The 17,554-nt window shown below is 59.7% G+C and overlaps 1 protein-coding gene across 1 annotated transcript in view; it reads right to left on the bottom strand.

Annotated features, from left to right (window-relative positions):
• STK32C (serine/threonine kinase 32C) overlaps window positions 1-15,446 on the bottom strand; it is a 79,457-nt gene extending 64,011 nt beyond the window's left edge. The window contains exon 1 of the mRNA XM_038141312.1: window positions 15,228-15,446. Within this exon, the coding sequence (XP_037997240.1) occupies window positions 15,228-15,312 (85 nt within the window). The 5' untranslated portion in view covers window positions 15,313-15,446. The remainder of the gene's footprint in view (window positions 1-15,227) is intronic.
• Window positions 15,447-17,554: the final 2,108 nt, after the last annotated feature.

Raw genomic sequence — 17,554 nt, 5'->3', positions numbered from 1 at the left:
GAGCACCAGTGTGAGCACCCCAGCAGATCCTCATGAGAACACCAGTGTGAGCACCCCAGCCACTCTCGTCACAGCAAATCCTCATGAGAACACCAGTGTGAGACGTGCTGGGGGCACCTGAGGGCCAGGAAGGGAACCTGCCCAGATAGGCACATCCATGGCACATCCCCATCCTAAGGAAAAGAATCACTTCTGCAAACACGCCTGTGATTGTGGCCGCAGAGGCAATGTGCTGTGTGTGATGATCACTCCTGGCTCAGCCACAGATGTGACCTTTCCCCAGGCTGGGGGAAGGCTGTGGCTGCTGGCAGAGAAGCGGCTCTCTGGTCAGACACGCCCGCAGCTCGAGCAGAGCGACGCCTGTATCCAGCTCTGGCCAAGGCCAAGGAGACTGGCACGACCTGAGGGTGGCATCCCCAAAACCCGGCTGGGGCTGTCAGCTCCCCCGGCACACAGCTCTGCCTGTGCCAGGGCCGCATCCACCCGCTGCCGTGCCAGCAGCCTCGCTCACCTTCCTGCTCCTTCCCCGATCCTGACAGTGCTCGCTCACCTTCCTGCTCCTTCCCCGATCCTGACAGTGCTCGCTCACCTTCCTGCTCCTTCCCCGATCCTGACAATGCTCGCTCACCTTCCTGCTCCTTCCCCGATCCTGACAGTGCTCGCTCACCTTCCTGCTCCTTCCCCGATCCTGACAGTGCTCGCTCACCTTCCTGCTCCTTCCCCGATCCTGACAGTGCTCGCTCACCTTCCTGCTCCTTCCCCGATCCTGACAGCGCTGTGCTGTGCTGCGAGCCCGGGCCAGGCACCCGGGGCAGGGGCAGGCAGGCACGAACACACAGGGGCGAGCCAGCAGCCTGGGGTACCGAGCAGGGAGAGGAGCAGCAGGGCCAGCCGGGCACAGCGTCCCTGCCCGCTCCTGCACCCGCTGCCTGAAAGGGCCGCTCGTCCCGCTGCTCTTCGTGGCACCCACAGGGCACGTCTGGAAAGAACGGGCTGTTTCTGTCCCAGCCAGGCTTGGGAGCGAGCCCCGGGAGAGCGGGCATCCCGCTGCAGCCAGCTCTGCCGGGCTGGGGCGCGGCGGGGACAGCGACACCAGGACACGGCTCGCAGCGACACCAGGACAGCAGCAGCTGCTCCCGCGGGCAGCGCCGCAGGACATCGCCTGGAGACGGGGCTGGCTGGCTCAGGGATCGCACCCGGAGCAGGGGCGGCACACGGATTCCAGAGGGCGGCTCGGGGAAGCGAGAGCAGAAGGAGCTGCGCGCAGGCGGGCAGAGCCGTGCTGGAGCTCCCAGCCCGTCCCCAGGGCTGTGGTGGCACAGGGGACCCTGCCCTCGCCCCAGCAGCCCTTCCCGTTGCCATGGAAATGCAGGGAATAACCAGCAGCTCGAGCCACCCCAGAGATGCACCAGTTGCTAACGTGAAATCCAATGCACTTTTTCATGCTGTAACCTTATCCCACCCTCCTGCAGCCGCTCAGCTGCGTCCTGCAGAGAAGGAGCCGCCCGGGAGAGGGAAACAACAGGGCTTTGTAAAGAACAGTCAGGAAACGGCTCACAAAGACACTCAAAGCACACAGACCATGGCCAACTTCAGCAGCACAGCACCGGGGAAGGCCCTGACGCTCTGCTTGGAAGAATTAAAGCATTAATTAATAGAAAAACCAGCAATATTAATAATTAAGAACACTTTTCCGAGAAAGAGCCACATTAAATCCAGTCACCACAGGTAACTGAAGCCCTCAGACCTGGCAGGTTTTTCCTGTGCACCCAAGGAGAGCCACAAAAGCTGCTCAGGGCAGAGAGGAGAAGGAGCCACCCACACCTTGTTTAACTCTGTGTTCTAGGCAGCAACAAACAGCGAGGTATTGTGACCAAACTGCTGGGCTCACAGCAGCAACCAGCGTTTCTCAATGACAACTTAAAAACTGCTGATAACAAGACAGAATTCAGCATTCCCTTTTTTTTTAAATCACACAACAGGGTTTAAGAGGTCTGAGACAAACACAGGTCTTTTGGGGAACAACCTACCTCATTCTCTTTGAGATCATTTATTTTATGTCTCCTGATCATCACTGCTTTTCCCAAACCTATCCAGAGCCACTGCAGTTTCCTACGACGTGGAACAGTCCTAGGACAACAACTCTTTGTAACGCAGAGAGCCCAAGAATATTTCCTACAGTCAGCTGCTTCTGGTTTTCCATCAAAAGAGGCTTTTACTACTTGCCACACCAGCAAATTCATTGTGAGTCATGAAAGACTGTCTTGTTCCTCCTGCTGTGTCACTGGGGCTGGTGACAGCTACCAGAGCACGGGGAAAACACACCAAAGAGCCAGACTGTGCGCCAGCCATGTTGCATTTGAGCTGCAAGAGATGCAACAGCAGAGACATTTCACTTGGAAATACCATTTATTTCCTTGTGTTCTAGCACTCCAGCACTGCTGCACACCCTGCACTGAAGGATGGTCTCTGCTGCAGCATTTCACACCACTGGAGCACCAAAAGCAAAGCAAAAAGAATAGAAAAAACCTCCTGAGAAAGAGCTGAGCTGGCAGCTAGGCTCATTTCCTGGCAGGGGGATGGAGCAGCACCATGAAAATACCGTGATGCGTGGCTTGGGGTTCTCAACATGTGCACGTTGATGGCTGCACACCCTCCTCCATGGCCTGGAAAGGGTGCTCAGCCTGGCAGGGGCTGCCCAGGGAGGGCTCCCCATCCCTGGAGGCGTCAGGGGATCCCGGGGGTGGCACTCAGAGCGCTGGGGACAGGGATGGGGCACAGCTGGGCCGCCCTGGGCTGGGAGGGTCTTGCAGCTCTGGGATTCAGTGTGAAACGCCTGCTCCAAGAGGCAGGAGTGGTTCCCGTGCCCGGCCTGGGTGGGGAGCAGCGAGCACTGTGTGTGTGTGTGCTGCTCCATCCAGGCATTCCCAGCTGGGACCGCTCTCCTCACGACAGCCCTGTCAACACAGTGATGATGGCTTGAAAACAAACTCTGGATTTCCCTCTCGAGAGCAGCCACTGGTGGGGTGGGCAGGCTCCAGGGTGCTATTTCAGGCACACGCTCCTATCTTTGTCCCAGAGGCTCGTGAGCAGCAGACGTGCTCCCAAAATACCTCTGGCTGGGATAGGGGATGTGCTGCTCGGCAGAGCTGCGGCGGCAGCAGCTGAGGGGCTGGGGAAACGCTGCTGCTGCTGCCCTGGGCCTCCCTCCTGCCACAGCTGAGGAGGGCAGGCATGGGGGCAGCAGCACCCAAGGGCCCCGGGCAGGCTGAGCACCACCAGCAGCTCCAGGAGCCGCAGGGCCGAGGCTGCTGAGCCCCGAGGCAGCACCCACAGGGCTTGGAGACTCTGGCTCCACTGGGGTCCCCCCATGCAGGTCTGTCTTCTGCCACTCACTGAGCTGGGCAGGCATTTCCCACAGCTCTGGCAACGGAAGAGGCTCTTTTCAGCAAAGAAGGAAAAATTAGGAGCAGGACAGTGTGAATGAGAGGGCATCACTGGCACGCGCTGGCAGTGACAGTAAATCTGGGAAGGAAAAAGAACCACAAGGGAGTGTGAGTAGCTGAAGATATTTTGCTTGACCCCAGGTGGGAGCAGTGATCCCCTCTGGTGCTCCCTGTAGTCAACAACAGCCTGTTCTTTCTTCTGGAGGTGTCAGAACAGAGTCACTCCCTGGGCAGAGCTCACCCCAGCTCGCAGGGACCAGGCTGGCCCCCCAGCCCTGCAGGACGGGTGGCCACAGCCACCCAGGACTCATTTCACCTCCACAAGACGAGAGCACACCCAAATTCACAGCAGATGTCAAACAGAATTATTCGCCGAGTTCCAATTCTCTGGGGAAAGCAGACATCCTACTTGTGTGACAGGAAATTCTCCGGAGCACAGCGATGTGCAACTCGCCCTGGAGAGCAGGAACATCTCCTGGCAGGGGATCACAGGGAGGGGAGGCCAGGCCTCGCAGCAGCACGGGGAGCAGGGGCATTGTCCCCCCTCCTCTGCACTGGGGGGCTGCAGGGGGACAGGGAGAGCCCCCCTGCTCACACTGCACAGCGCCTCGGGGCGCGCTGCCCGCACAGACCGGGCTGTGTCAGCTCAGCATCCCCTGCACCGGCCCCCGGGCACCAGGGCCACCCGCCCTGGGACCCCCAGAGCAAACCCAGACCCCTGGGCACCAGGGCCACCCCCCTGGGCCCTGCCACCCCCCTGGGACCCCGCAGAGCAAACCCAGACCCCTGGGCACCCCCCTGCCCCCTGCCACCCGCCCTGGGACCCCGCAGAGCAAACCCAGACCCCCGGGCAGCCCCCTGCCCCCTGCCACCTGCCCTGGGACCCCCAGAGCAAACCCAGACCCCTGGGCAGGCTCGGTGGGAGAGCAGGAGCAGAGCTGGCAGTGGAGAAACCCCACTGAGCACAGAGAGCAGCAGGAGCAGAGTGGCCTCTGGAGAGAGCGGCAGGGGAGGCAGGGGTGCCTTCGGAGATGCCAGGCTAAGAGCACGGAAAAATCCAAACCAAGGCCAGAAGAAGCACTAACTAAAATGATTTCCCAAGCAGTGCTGAGGGGCAAGACAGACTGAACTGTTTGTTGATGTTACTCAGCCCTTTGATAAACAGAGGCAATTTGTTCTAGTTAAAAGAAACCTGCTATTTTTTAAATAAATTCACAGATTGATCTTTACATCAGAAAGCCATGTGGAGAAACACACAACGGGCTGAAACTATTCATTAATCAATCCCTAAGTTTGCCTCGCTGCAGCTGTGCTTGTTTTGACACCTGCTTGCCATGCTCCTGCTGTGGCATTAAATGTGGAATAAAACCCAGCGGAGCAGAGCAGCAGCCCCTGCCAGAGCCCCTGGCCCTGCACCTGCCCCACGCTCACCTGAGTGGCCACAGAGCTCCTGGGCTGCCCGAGGGACCAGGCAAAGCCCGTGCTGGGGCTGCAGCAGGAGCTGGCAGCTCAAGGCAGCTGCCCCAGGGCTCTGCTCTTCGGGAGCTCAGAGCTCGGTGCTGAGCTCACAGCACAGCCTGCACCCACACCAGCTCTCCCCAAAACTCACAGCCATGGCCTGCACCCACACCAGCTCTCCCCAAAACTCACAGCCATGGCCTGCACCCACACCAGCTCTCCCCAAAACTCACAGCCATGGCCTGCACCCACACCAGCTCTCCCCAAAACTCACAGCACAGCCTGCACCCACACCAGCTCTCCCCAAAACTCACAGCCATGGCCTGCACCCTCACCAGCTCTGCCCAAAACTCACAGCACAGCCTGCACCCTCACCAGCTCTCCCCAAAACTCACAGCACAGCCTGCACCCTCACCAGCTCTCCCCAAAACTCACGGCACAGCCTGCACCCTCGCCAGCTCTCCCCAAACCTCTGGTGCTGGTCACAGGAGAAACAGTGCATGGCAGGACCCCCAGCCCGCCACAGTCCCCCCCAGCAGGCAGCCAGGGCACCCAGCTCTGGTCACAGCACGGTGACAGCCACGGGCCAGTCCCCCCCAGCAGGCAGCCAGGGCACCCAGCTCTGGTCACAGCACGGTGACAGCACGGTCACAGCCACGGGCCAGTCCCCCCCAGCAGGCAGCCAGGGCACCCAGCTCTGGTCACAGCCACGGGCCAGTCCCCCCCAGCAGGGCTCACAGGGAAGCTCCCAGCCCGCGAGGAGACACACGACCATCCAGGAGAGGGGATTGTTTCATCCTGTGCTGAAGGTCCTGCCAAGCCTCTTCCGTGGCTGGAAGAGCCATTAATCCGTGCCAGTTCAAAGCTCTGAGCAAACCTAGCATCGGGCTTGAATGTGAAATCACGGGGCCTGTTTGCACGTGTGTGAATTATTCATGTGCTTACCACATGCAGCCCTGAGCCTTTGGAGTGCAAGTTATTTGGGACCAAGCTTTGGCCCTGTTTTCTGTGAAGCATAAAGCACGTTTTCCAACGGTGCAAACAATCCAAACACAATGTGTATCATTTCTGTGCTCCCTGCTGGCTGGTCTTGCCTGCCAGCTCCCATTGGGGCTGGAACCAGTGCACACAAAGCCAAGGTGCAGTGCCTGGCTCTCCCGCGGACTCTGACACTTGTTTCACAGGGCAGGCTGACGTGCCACGTCTCTCACACAGGAGGTGACCTATATCCCACATCCTACATCCCATAGCCTACATCCCATATCCCATATCCCATATCCTACATCCTACATCCCATATCCTACATCCCACATCCCATATCCCATATCCCACATCCCATATCCTACATCCCATATCCTACATCCCATATCCCATATCCCACATCCCATATCCCATATCCTACATCCCATATCCCATATCCTACATCCTACATCACATATCCCACATCCCACATCCCATATCCCATTTCCAATATCCCACATCCTACATCCCATATCCTATATCCTACATCCCACATCCCATATCCCATATCCCATATCCTACATCCCATATCCCACATCCCACATCCCATATTCTGGCAGTGAAGCACGGAGTCTGTGGGTGAAGGGCCCAGAGCAGATTCACCCTCACCCAGGAACGTTTCTCCTGATCCTCACGGAGATGTGCCTGCTCAGAGCAGGAGCCTGAGCTTCAGCCCGAGCCTGCCCAGCCCACCTTCCTGACCCTTGTCAGACACCAGAATTAAAAATGCAGGAATTCTGCAAGGAGCCAGCGTGTGCCTTCCCAGACTGCCCCACCCGGACACCAACGCTGTTCTCAGCTCTTGGGTTCCCAAACTCTCCAACAGGTTATTCTCAGTCTAAGTTTCTTCCCAGTTTCTACCAAGTTTCCCGTTCCCTGGCTTTTTTCCCACCCTGGATATCTGAAATACTCATCTGATGGCCTTCAGCTGCCACCACGCGACCCCTCTAAAATCCCAGCACACAAACCACACCCCAGGATTTTAAGCAGTGATGGCAAATTTTGCTGAGTTGTGCATTTTCTTTGTCGGAGGGTAGGAGGGGGTTGTGGTCAGGAGGACAATGGAAAGGAGAAGGAACTCTTTTCTCCTGAGCACAGAGAGCTGAGGCAGGAGTGGAGACCCAAAGTAGCCCAGCAGAACCCACAGTGCTCCCACAGCCTCACTCCTGCCCTCCCCACCCTGCTTCAGCACCACTCGGGGCGCTTCCTCAGCACCCCAGAGCACACACTGGCCATGGAAACACAAAATATCACCCGTATCTTTGGGCAGCTCAGCTGTGACCGAGTGCAAACTTGGACAATAAGGTAACTCTGCTGGGACTGCCCTTTGCAGGTTACCCTGAACGTCCCTCAGGCATCATCAGCCTTGGGACCCACCAGCTCCCTGCTGGGGCCACTAGAACCAAGCACAGGTATTTTCTGGACTAATAGATGAAATTGATCAGCTTCAGAAACATCAGCAAAGCCATAAAGACATTACATTGCAGTTTAATTTAATTTAATTACACAGCAGGGCTAACCAGCGGCCTGTCAGGATTCAAGGGCACAGGCAAACCAGCAAGCCACGCCATTCTGAACATCATTCAGTGCCTGCATGTCCTCAGCACTGCCAGGAACCGGGAGAGCCCTGAACAGCACCTGAGATGTAAATGAACACATCAACACTCGCAGCTGTCACACCTCGTTGCCTGGCCCTGCTCAGAGACAGCTGTTCCCACACATCCCAAGCACTTCTAATTTTCCATAACTGTCACCACGAGCACTTTAATTCCTGAAGCACGGTGGCAGAGGGAAAGGGGACACTGCCACTTCTCGTGTGCAGAGAAGCTGAGCCGCGCTCAGGCTGTCCTGACGCTGTAACCCGGAGATCAGCACCAAGCCAGGCCCAGGATGCCCTCCCTGGCACACACCTGGGCAGGTGCTGGCACAGCCCCAGCGGGGAGGGACGGCCCCTGCAGCCCCTGCCGGGCTCCCTGCGCCGCGCTGGGACCCCAGAGCCCAGCACCAGCAGCGGCCACTCCTGGGGTGGCTGGGGACAGGGTGTGCAGCAGCTGCAGACACGGCCCCTCAACAGCCCCCAGAGTCGGGACAGGCTGCACAGCCTGCTGGGGCACCCTGCCTTCCCAACGGGACAGCAGCTCCGCCGGAAGGAGCGGGAGAAGCCAGCCTGTGCGGACACCCCGGGCTGCCACCGAGAGCTCAGCCGTGCCCCTGCCCGAGCCACTGGGAGAGAGTCCCTGTGCCCGCAGCAGGGCAAAGCCAGGCCCTGAGCCGGGCACACCGCCGCTGAGGGCGAGCAGGCTCCATTCCAGGCATTCCCACAAGGAATAAAGCCATACCCAGAAGGGGACGCAGGCTGTCCCCAGCCCGCGTGGGCACACACCAGCTCCTCACCCCTCCCCTGTGTGACAGCGAGAGCCCAGCCGGCTGCTCCACCCTTCAGCGCCCCAGCTTGGGATGGGCAGGGTGGCACACCGCAGAAGGAGCAGCTGCTCTCATCTGGGGAGGGTTTCCTCGCCAGGTGCTGCTCGCTGCCGATCCACAGGCGCGGCAGCAGGTGGGTGACCACTGACAGCACGGCTCTCCCGCCACAGCTGCCCCTGCTGCTGTCCCCACCAGCTCCGTGTCCTGGCACCTGCAGCCCAGGAAGCGCAGCCTGGGCATGCCAGCCCTGCTGGGAAGGTCACCACGCCAGCACTGGGGACGCAGGGGAAGGTGGCAGATCCCCAGCCGCGTGCTCCTGCATGCCATTCCCAAGCCACAGGAAGCCCATTCCAGGCTAGCCGTGAGGACTGTGGCCTCCACAGAACACACCAAGTATTAATCTGATTTAATATTTCGCTTGAATGGTACTTCCAGTGACTTTTCCTTGATCGCCCTTGTCCCTCCCTATCCATCAAATGTCCTTCAAGCCGCTGCTGTGTTTGTTTCTTTTTTGTTACTCCAGCTCCATGCGAACAGTCTCGGCTGCCCTGAGGACTCATTTCACCCCAATCTCCTCTCCTCCATCTCCCACAGACACATGAGCCCCTCGAGAATGCCTCTTCTGGAGACTGGAGCCAGCACTACTGTGAAGAGACCACAGCCAGCCGGGTGGAGGGACAGACAGTGGTCCAACAGCTCGGAGCCAGTCACCCTGATACTGCCCACGGTACCACACAGCTCCACGGCTTCAAATGGCTGCATCCCCGGGATTCAACCTATTTCTGCACCAATGACACGCTGCAGAGCTTCACGCCTCGGAAAGTTTCCGTGCTTGGCAGGAATGAGGGGCAGTGGCTCTGCCCGGGACAGAGCCACGGAGGGAGCCAGTCCCTGGGCAGAGCATCCCAGATCCAGGGGCAGCGGAACAGAGCCCTGCCGAGGATGCGAAACACAGCTTTGCTGACACCTCCCTGCAATCCCCACTGCCTCCTCCCCCCGCTTACTTACTTAGCTGCCACTTTGATAATACAGAAAGGCTTTTTTCCCTTGTGTTTAAATATCAGGGAAGGCATCTGTGCTCCCAGCCCACAGCCATGAAGTCAGGCCATGGGAAAAGTTCTCCTCGCAGACTAAGCAGGGAACACTTTAGCCAGTGGTTTGCAGAGTGTGGAGGTTAACACATCTGCATCTGACCCCAAATAAGCAGTATTTGGGATTTTACAACTGCCTTACTGGGCACTAGACCATGGATTTCCAGTAAAAGGGCAACATTTCCTGCCCAGGGCTTGCAAGCCCGGCCCAGCTGAGGTGACAGCGGGGTTCTGTGAGGAGCACGGCCAGCACCAGCAGCAGGGACGATGCTCAGGGGACCAGGGGACACAGCCAGGCCACGCTGGCTCCCCAAGACCAGCACGTGGTTTATGGCACTGATCGCCTCAGAAGAGAAACGTCTCCTGATCCTTGGATCCATCTCCCAGCAGCACAGCAGCATGTCCCCAGACCCGTCACAAACCTGGCCACAAGGGTTTGGGTGCCCCAGAGGTGAAGGACACAGAACAGGGGAGGTCAGGCTTTGCTCCCCATCCTTCCACGCCCCGTTCCCCCAAACCTCTGACGGTCTGGCAGCATGCCCTTGTTTCCCTGAAGGTCCCAACCCCTGGAACCAAAAGTTACGGGGAGGAATCCCAAGCTGAAAAACCGCTGCTGAGAGCCGCGGAGAAGGTGGGACATCCCGCTGCCATGGAAGGGGAAGCAAAGGCAGGAACACCTCGCCAACCTGCCAGGACCGAAGCCCTGAGCGGCACAGGACGCAGATGACAAGGGCAGCGGGTTCGGGAGCTGCCCGAAGCTGCTGCCAGCGGCTGCGGGACAGCCAGGGCAGCCAGAGCCCGCCGGGCGCCGCTCCCCGCTCCGTCCCTGCCCGCAGCCGGGCAGCCAGGGCCGCCCGCCCCCGCTGCCGCCGGGCGCCCCGGCAGAGCGGACACTGCGTTCAGCAGCTGCCCCCGGTTCCGCAGCTCCTCGCCCGTCGCCACGGGCCGGAGCCGCGGATGGAGCGAGGGAGGCAGCGCGGGGTGAGCGGCCCCGCGCCCCAAGAGCCCCTCGGCAGCGGCACAGCCCGGGGACACAGCCCGGGGACACAGCCAGGGACACAGCCGGGGGGCACAGCCAGAGGGACACAGCCGGGGGACACAGCCAGGGGACACAGCCGGGGGGGCACAGCCGGGGGACACAGCCGGGGACACAGCCCGGGGGGGACACAGCCGGGGGACACAGCCGGGGACACAGCCAGAGGGACACAGCCAGGGGGACACAGCCGGGGGACACAGCCGGGGGACACAGCCAGGGGGACACAGCCGGGGGGCGGCAGCAGGGCTGTCAGAGCCTGCCACACCCGGGGGCAGAGCTGCCCGCTCGGGAGCTCCGGGCCCGGTCACCGAGCGGCTCCCGGGGCTCGCCCAGCCCCGCACCCAGCACCGAGCGGCCACAGCGCAGCGAGCGCAGCACCGTGCATCCCACAGACCCCGCACCCCACACACCCCGCACCCCACAGACCCCGCACACCTGCACACCCTGCGCACCCCACAGACCCCGCACACCCCGCACCCCACAGATCCTATGCACCCCACAGACCCTGCGGACCCCGCACACCCCACACACCCCACACACCTCGCACACCCCCTGCACCCCACAGACCCCGCACACCCCGCGCTGCTGCCGGCTCCTGCAGCTGCCCTCCGCCCCAAACCCAGCCTGGTGCCTCTTCCCAGCGCTATCTGAGCCTGCTCCCGAGAGGGGACAGCCCATGACACCCACGGACACTTCACCTGGCCCGGCCCTGAGCACGCCCTTGCCACAGTCAGGCTGCTCTCCTGGGAGAGCTCCACCCATGAGCTACAGAACGGGAAACATGTTTAAAAGTTGGTTTTGATGGAAGTAGGATAAATAAACACAGGCGCCTGCACCTGACCCCCTTACAAAACACCATCTGCATTCTGGCAGAGTCAAACAAGGGATGGGGGGAAAAGTGATTGAGACAAAATACTAATGAAGATGAAAGTCACTGGGCTGCACCATTAAAACCTTGTGCATCAGCAGAAAAAGCTAATTCAGCATCAGGACACGGACAGGAGCCCTGGCCCACTCTCCTCGTGTCAGCGAGGGGAGGCACAGCAAAGCACCAAGCAGCAGATGGCTTCACAGATTCTCATGTATATTTACACACAGTTTTTTTAGTAAACCACTTTGATTCAGGAGAAACCACATCCAAAATGCACTCTTGAAATTCCTCTTCAGACATAATTGCACAGAGAGATAAATCTTGCTGTGGTTTCCCCCCTCTCTCACGTAACACAACTGTGGGCAATGCTAACAGCACTGAGTGTGCCCTGCATTTCCTCCTGCTCAGCCCTGGTGCCCGAGTCCAACAGTTCTGCTAAGCATTTTTCACATATCTGGGTTGAAACATTCCCATTGGCTTCACAATTACAGGTTTTCCTCACCGGGCATAAAAAATAAATTTAATTTTTTTTTTCCTTCTGAAAAGGAGGGACATGTCAATAAAACTTGCTTGGCTGTTTCCCAAAACGACAGTGTAATTCCTGCCCAAATGACAAACAAGCCTCATGACTTTTGTGCCTCCTCTCACTCTCCAGCTCCTGCCAGGAGGGGACAGCCGGGGGGTCGGGCTCTGCTCCAGGGAACAGGGACAGGAGCAGAGGGAACGGCCCCAGGCTGGGCCAGGGCAGCTCAGGGTGGGCACAGCAGGAATTCCCCCATGGAAAGGGGGCTCAGGCCCCCCTTTGCTCCCCCCTTTGCTCCCCCCTTTGCTCCCCTTGGCACTGCCCAGGGAGGGTTGGAGTGCCCAGCCCTGCAGGTGTCCCCTGGAGGTGGCACTCAGGACTGGGGACAGGGTGGGGATGGGCACAGGGTGGACTCGCTGATCCTGGAGGCTTTTTCCAACCCAAATGATTCTGTGAGACACCCCAGAGCCCCGTGCCCTGCGCAGAGGGACGTGTCTCAGCCAGCAGACAGGCAGTGCCCACCCTTCCGTGGGGCTGGAGAACAAATCCACCCCTTGAGTGAGGAGCTTTTAAAAAATCCTCTCAGGTATGAAGAACAAACCCTGAAAAGCCCCTGCAGACAAGGGTGTGTTTTTCCTGATGGAAAACAGCCCAGGGTGGTAATACAGAACCCACCAGCCCACTACGATTCACTCCAGCTCACTGAGCCCACCTTCCTCCAGCACACCACAACCCCGAGTGCTCCACCCTGCAGCCATTCTGTTCTTCTGCCCTGTTTTCTTCTTCCCGTACTTTTGCCCTTACTTTGCTTTGCCTCCTTCCCCTCCATTCATTAACTTTGTTCACGAACAGGGCACAACGCACCAAAGCCTCTCACAAAGGCATCCCTGGGCAGCATCTCCAGCTGGGCAGGCTGCAGCTCCCTCCCCGCTGATGGATGCGCAGCTCGCCAGCCTTTCTGTGGGACTGGGACCAGCAGGAGCAGTGCTCCCAGAGCCAGAGCAACCCATCTCCCCCACGCCGGGGCTCCCTGGAGCACACACAGACTCGCAGGCACTGTCCCCTCGCAGTCGGCTTTCCTGGTAGCTGAACCCCAGCTGTGAAATGCCTGGAAATCTCTGTCAGGCTGAGCAGGGAGCAGCAGGGTGGGCACGCTGCAGCAGGCAGGGCACCCCGAGGGGTCGCACAGGTGCCAGGCACACCTGGCCTCACCGGCACCGCGGCCACGGGAAGGCTCCTGAACGGGGGCGTGGGGACAGCACAGCAGCCAGGGGGGAAGCAAGGAGGCAGCAGCAGAGCTGTCCCCCGGGCACGGCTCCCCGAGCCCTGCTCCACACCGCCCTGGCCTGGGTGGGCCTGGAGCCAGCCCCACGCAGCAGCTGAACCAGCACCAGCCTCCACCCCTGCCACAGCACTGACAGAAAAAACGCTGAAAAAGTGGAGAGGGTTGAGAGAAGGTCCTTAGGATGGACTCTGGAATACCAATTCACCCTTGGAGTCAGACTCGGAGAGCTCAACCCACACATCCCACCAAGGAGAGCAGCAGCCAGAGAGGGGGGTGACACAGGAGCTCCTCCTGGTCCAGAGGAGATCCAGCAGCAGCTGGGGCTGCACAGGTGCAGGCTGAGGAGAAACGGCCTCTCTGAACAGAGGGGAAACAGCAGAGAACCCTCTGGAGGCGGATGTTTCACACCAAGAGAGAGCAAACACATCGCTGCTCACCCCAGGACATCCCCCGGGCTCTGCCTCAGCCCCGGCGCTGTGACAGGAGCCAGTGAGCCAGTGGAGCCCCAAAACCAGTCCCCAGGGCGTCAGGGACAAAGACTGCAAGGTCTGCAGTGATCTGGAGTGTGATCTTAGTGTTATTAGTGACTACAATAAATGTTAACCTTCTATTTACATAGACCCTGACAAATTAACAGGGATTATCTGCTGGATTTCAGCAGCCAGGCTCATCCTTGAGCAGAGATCCATCACAAGGAACCACGCATGGGCAAAATTTGACACACCAAATGGTCTTTTCCTTTTTATATTTTTAACTGATTTCTCATTATATTGCTGTCACTAGTAACTCTTCCACAGTATGTCACACACAAACCCAAGTATCAACTGGCTCCTTTATCTAAGGAAGTTATTGGGATGTCTTAGGAGATCACCATAGCAACCGTGCCATGACAGTAAATATGAGTTCACTGGAACAACACTGTAATTGCTCTGAGCACACTCTAACAAGGAATTATGGAAAAGCAGGAGGTATCAAGGAAGCGATGTGCCAATAATTGGGACGCAGCGAAAGCGCTGATTGAAAGTACCTGGAGAGGTGTTCCAGGCTCCTCTCAGCAGCCCTTCAGCTGCAGAGCTCACTCACCCTGGCTGGCTGCACACAGGCTCAGGGCAGAATTAAAAGCCTCTCAGAAAGAAATTTTGTTTTCAGAATGCAATTGCAGCGAAGCCTCTGATTTAAGTGTCTTTACTCGGCTTGCTCAGTGCGAATTGCTGATAAAAACGTGTTGGAGAAATCAACCAGCTCTTGTGCCAGGGAAAGTTTGCCTGATTTAACCCGTCAGCTGCCAGGGCAGCACACACAGGTGTGGTCCCCTCACCGGGGGAATCCCAGCAGACCCCGACCCTCACATCCCTGCCCTCAGACCAGACTAGCACATCCAGCTCCAGGTTTATCCAGAGCACAGTTCCAGCCGCACAGGGATTTTGGTGTGTGCTCGGTTGGTGCCACAGGGCCAGCGCAGCATTCGGGAGTGCCCCGGGTGGCCCGATGGCTCTCCCGACTCTTCCCCCACCCACAGACAAAGTTCCTTTGCTCCTCTGAAATTTCGCCCTGCACCCGAGATTCTGATGCAACGGTGGTATTTCACGGCGTATTCCTAACCCCCCAGCCCAGCTTGCATTTTGGGGAAAACCCCAGGGCAGCTTCTGCGCTGGCAGCAGCGCTCGGTGCTGATGCCGGCGACTCTTGGCCCTGCCTCGGTCCAAGCGGGGCTGTCCGTGCACAGACCGAAACTCTGCTGCTGAGCTGTTCCCTCGCCGACCCCTTCCCAGCCCCCGCGGGACAGGGCACCCCGGGACAGGGCACCCCGGGATGGGAACCCCGGGATGGGAACCGGGGCACCGCGGCAACGGCGCCGCCGGGGCAGGGCTGGGCAGGGCAGAGCGCCCCGGAGCTGGACATCGGGGCAGGGCAGAGCGCCCCGGAGCTGGACATCGGGGCAGGGCAGAGCGCCCCGGAGCTGGACATCGGGGCAGGGCAGGGCAGAGCAGCCCGGAGCTGGACATCGGGGCAGGGCAGGGCAGCGCAGCCCGGGCAGGGCGGGCACCCCGCAGCATCTCGCTCCGCACTCACCGTCCTCCCGCTCGTCGAAGACGGGTCTCTTGGAGGAGGAGGCGCTCGCTCCCATCCTCTTCTTCCACTTGCTCCAGTGAAACATCGGGGCAGGCGGCTGGCATGCCCTGCGGCCTCTCCCCGCCGGCCCGGCGGCTCCCGCGCCCGGCCCCGCCGCCGCCCTCAGCCGCCCCGCGCCCCGGCGCCGCCCGCCCGCATGGCAGCGCCCGGCGCCGCCGCCTCCCGCCCGCTGCCCGCGGCGGCCACAGCGCGGCGGGGCGGGCACCGAGCGGCGGCGGCGAGCGGGGCCGGGGGAGGCGGGCGGGGCCGGGGGAGGCGGGCGGAGCGGAGCGGGGCCGGGAGCCGGGGGCGGGTCGGGGGATGCGGGCAGTGGGGAGGAGCGGAACCGGGACCGGCACCGGGGGATGCGGGCAGTGGGGTGGACCGGGATCGAGAGCCGGGGGATGCGGGCAGTGGGGTGGAGCGGGACCGGGACCGGGGGATGCGGGCAGTGGGGTGGACCGGGATCGGGAGCCGGGGGATGCGGGCAGTGGGGTGGACCGGGATCGGGGGAGGCGGGCAGTGGGGTGGAGCAGAGTGGGCCGGGGGCCGGGGGCGGGCCGGGCGGAGCGGGACCGGGGGCGGGACCGGGGCGGGCCGGGATGCACCGCCCGGCCCCGCCCGCATCCCCCGGGCGCGGGGCTGGGGCCGCGGCCGTGCGGAGGGCGGCGCTCCGGGCCGGCCCCGCCGCTGCCCGCGCTGAGCCCCGCCCGGCCCGGTGTCCCCGCTCCGGCCCCGTTTTGGGGATGTCGCTGGCACAGACCGCACGGGCAGGACCAGCCGCCGCGCCGCGGTGCAGCCCAGCCGTGCCCGGCGCTCGGCTGTCTGTGCCAGCGCACACCGCTCTTCCTGCGTCGGTCCCTGGGGCTCTCTGCCGATATCGGAACTCACTAGAAGCCTTTCCCCCTTGTCCTGGCACTTGTAAACAGTCTCTCTCCATCCTTGTTGTAGGCCGCCTCCCGGCACTGGAACGCCGCGATTAGGTCGCCACACAGGTTTTTATTTTCCATGCTGGGCAATCCCGGCTCTCTCAGCCTCTCCCCATGGGACGGGAGCTCCATCCCTCAAACCATCTCCATGGCCTCCTGCGCACTCGCTCCAAAAAGCCGATGTGCTGGCGTCCCCAGGCTGGAGGCAGCTCTGCAGGTGGGCTCTCACCTGAGCGCTGGGGCATCAGCCCAGCACAGGGGGGTTCTGGCTCCTGAGCTGGGGCCGGCCAGCTCTCACCCACCAGCGCCCCAGCTCCCTCTCCCAGGGCTGCCCCCGACCCGCTCATGCCCCAGCCCGCGCTGAGGGGCTGCCCCACTGCAGAAGTTGCACCAGCACTCAAGAGCTCATGGGTCTGTTGAGCTGGAACATGCTCGGGGCTTGGCTTTCCGTGCCTTGCCGAACTGGAATGGCTCGTGGAATCGCTAATGAAAAGCATCTCGGAAATGACTCTCAGTGCCAGCAGAGCACGTCTGAACCGTCACGGCAAGGGACAGCCCTGGAGCCAGCGGACCACAGCTGTAACGCCAGCAGTACTTCCGTGGTTCCTGAGATGCTGTTTCCCAAGTTTTCATTTAAAATTGATGCTGTTTTCTTTCCCAGCATGTTTTGAAATGGATACGTCAGTTATTGTGCTCCTCGCAGAATGTGTGCGAGGAGGCAGTCATTATATCAAAGAGCCTGGAAGCTGTAAAAGGATTACAATGGAAAGGTATCATTTAAGAACAGTTTTCCAAAGGCAAAGAATAGTTCTCAAAGAGTATTTCTTTGAAAAATCAGAAAGAATTTGCTCTCAAATAAAAAGAGGGAACACTTTCATACGAGGCAGTAATTTTAGCTTTGTTTGGGTATAGGTTAGTGTTTAAATACACTGTGAATCTCTGAGCTATCAGCTTTCCTCCTTCCTTTCTCCTGCCTTTACGTTCTGTAGGAAAAGTATGAAAGATGCTGTCTAACAGCTCGAGTCAGCTGTCATTTCTTTCTCATTCTCCACTAATATTTGGAAAATGAAATCCAGAGTACAAAGTCTTTTCCCAATGAATTTTCAAGATAGGATTGGGACATAAGGATGTGTTTGTCCTCATGCTGGGGGGGGTTTCATTCCACTCCATCTCCAATTCCTTTCCCTGTGCAGAGACAGACACTGCAACACAGAGCTTGTTCAATTTATTCTTCATTGAGCAGCGTAGGAAGTGGTTTTACCTTCCTAAACAGGAGTCAGAGACAAATAAAAGACCTTGTGAGTTTTTTGTTTGTTTTTTTTAAGTGCTCCATTACTATAGCAGAATTATATTCATTTC

This window comes from Motacilla alba, chromosome 6 (genome assembly GCF_015832195.1).
Source record: "Motacilla alba alba isolate MOTALB_02 chromosome 6, Motacilla_alba_V1.0_pri, whole genome shotgun sequence".
NCBI classification, from domain to species: domain Eukaryota; kingdom Metazoa; phylum Chordata; class Aves; order Passeriformes; family Motacillidae; genus Motacilla; species Motacilla alba.
The sequence above is the reverse complement of the archived record's forward strand: the minus strand, read 5'-3'. Positions and strand labels throughout refer to the sequence as shown.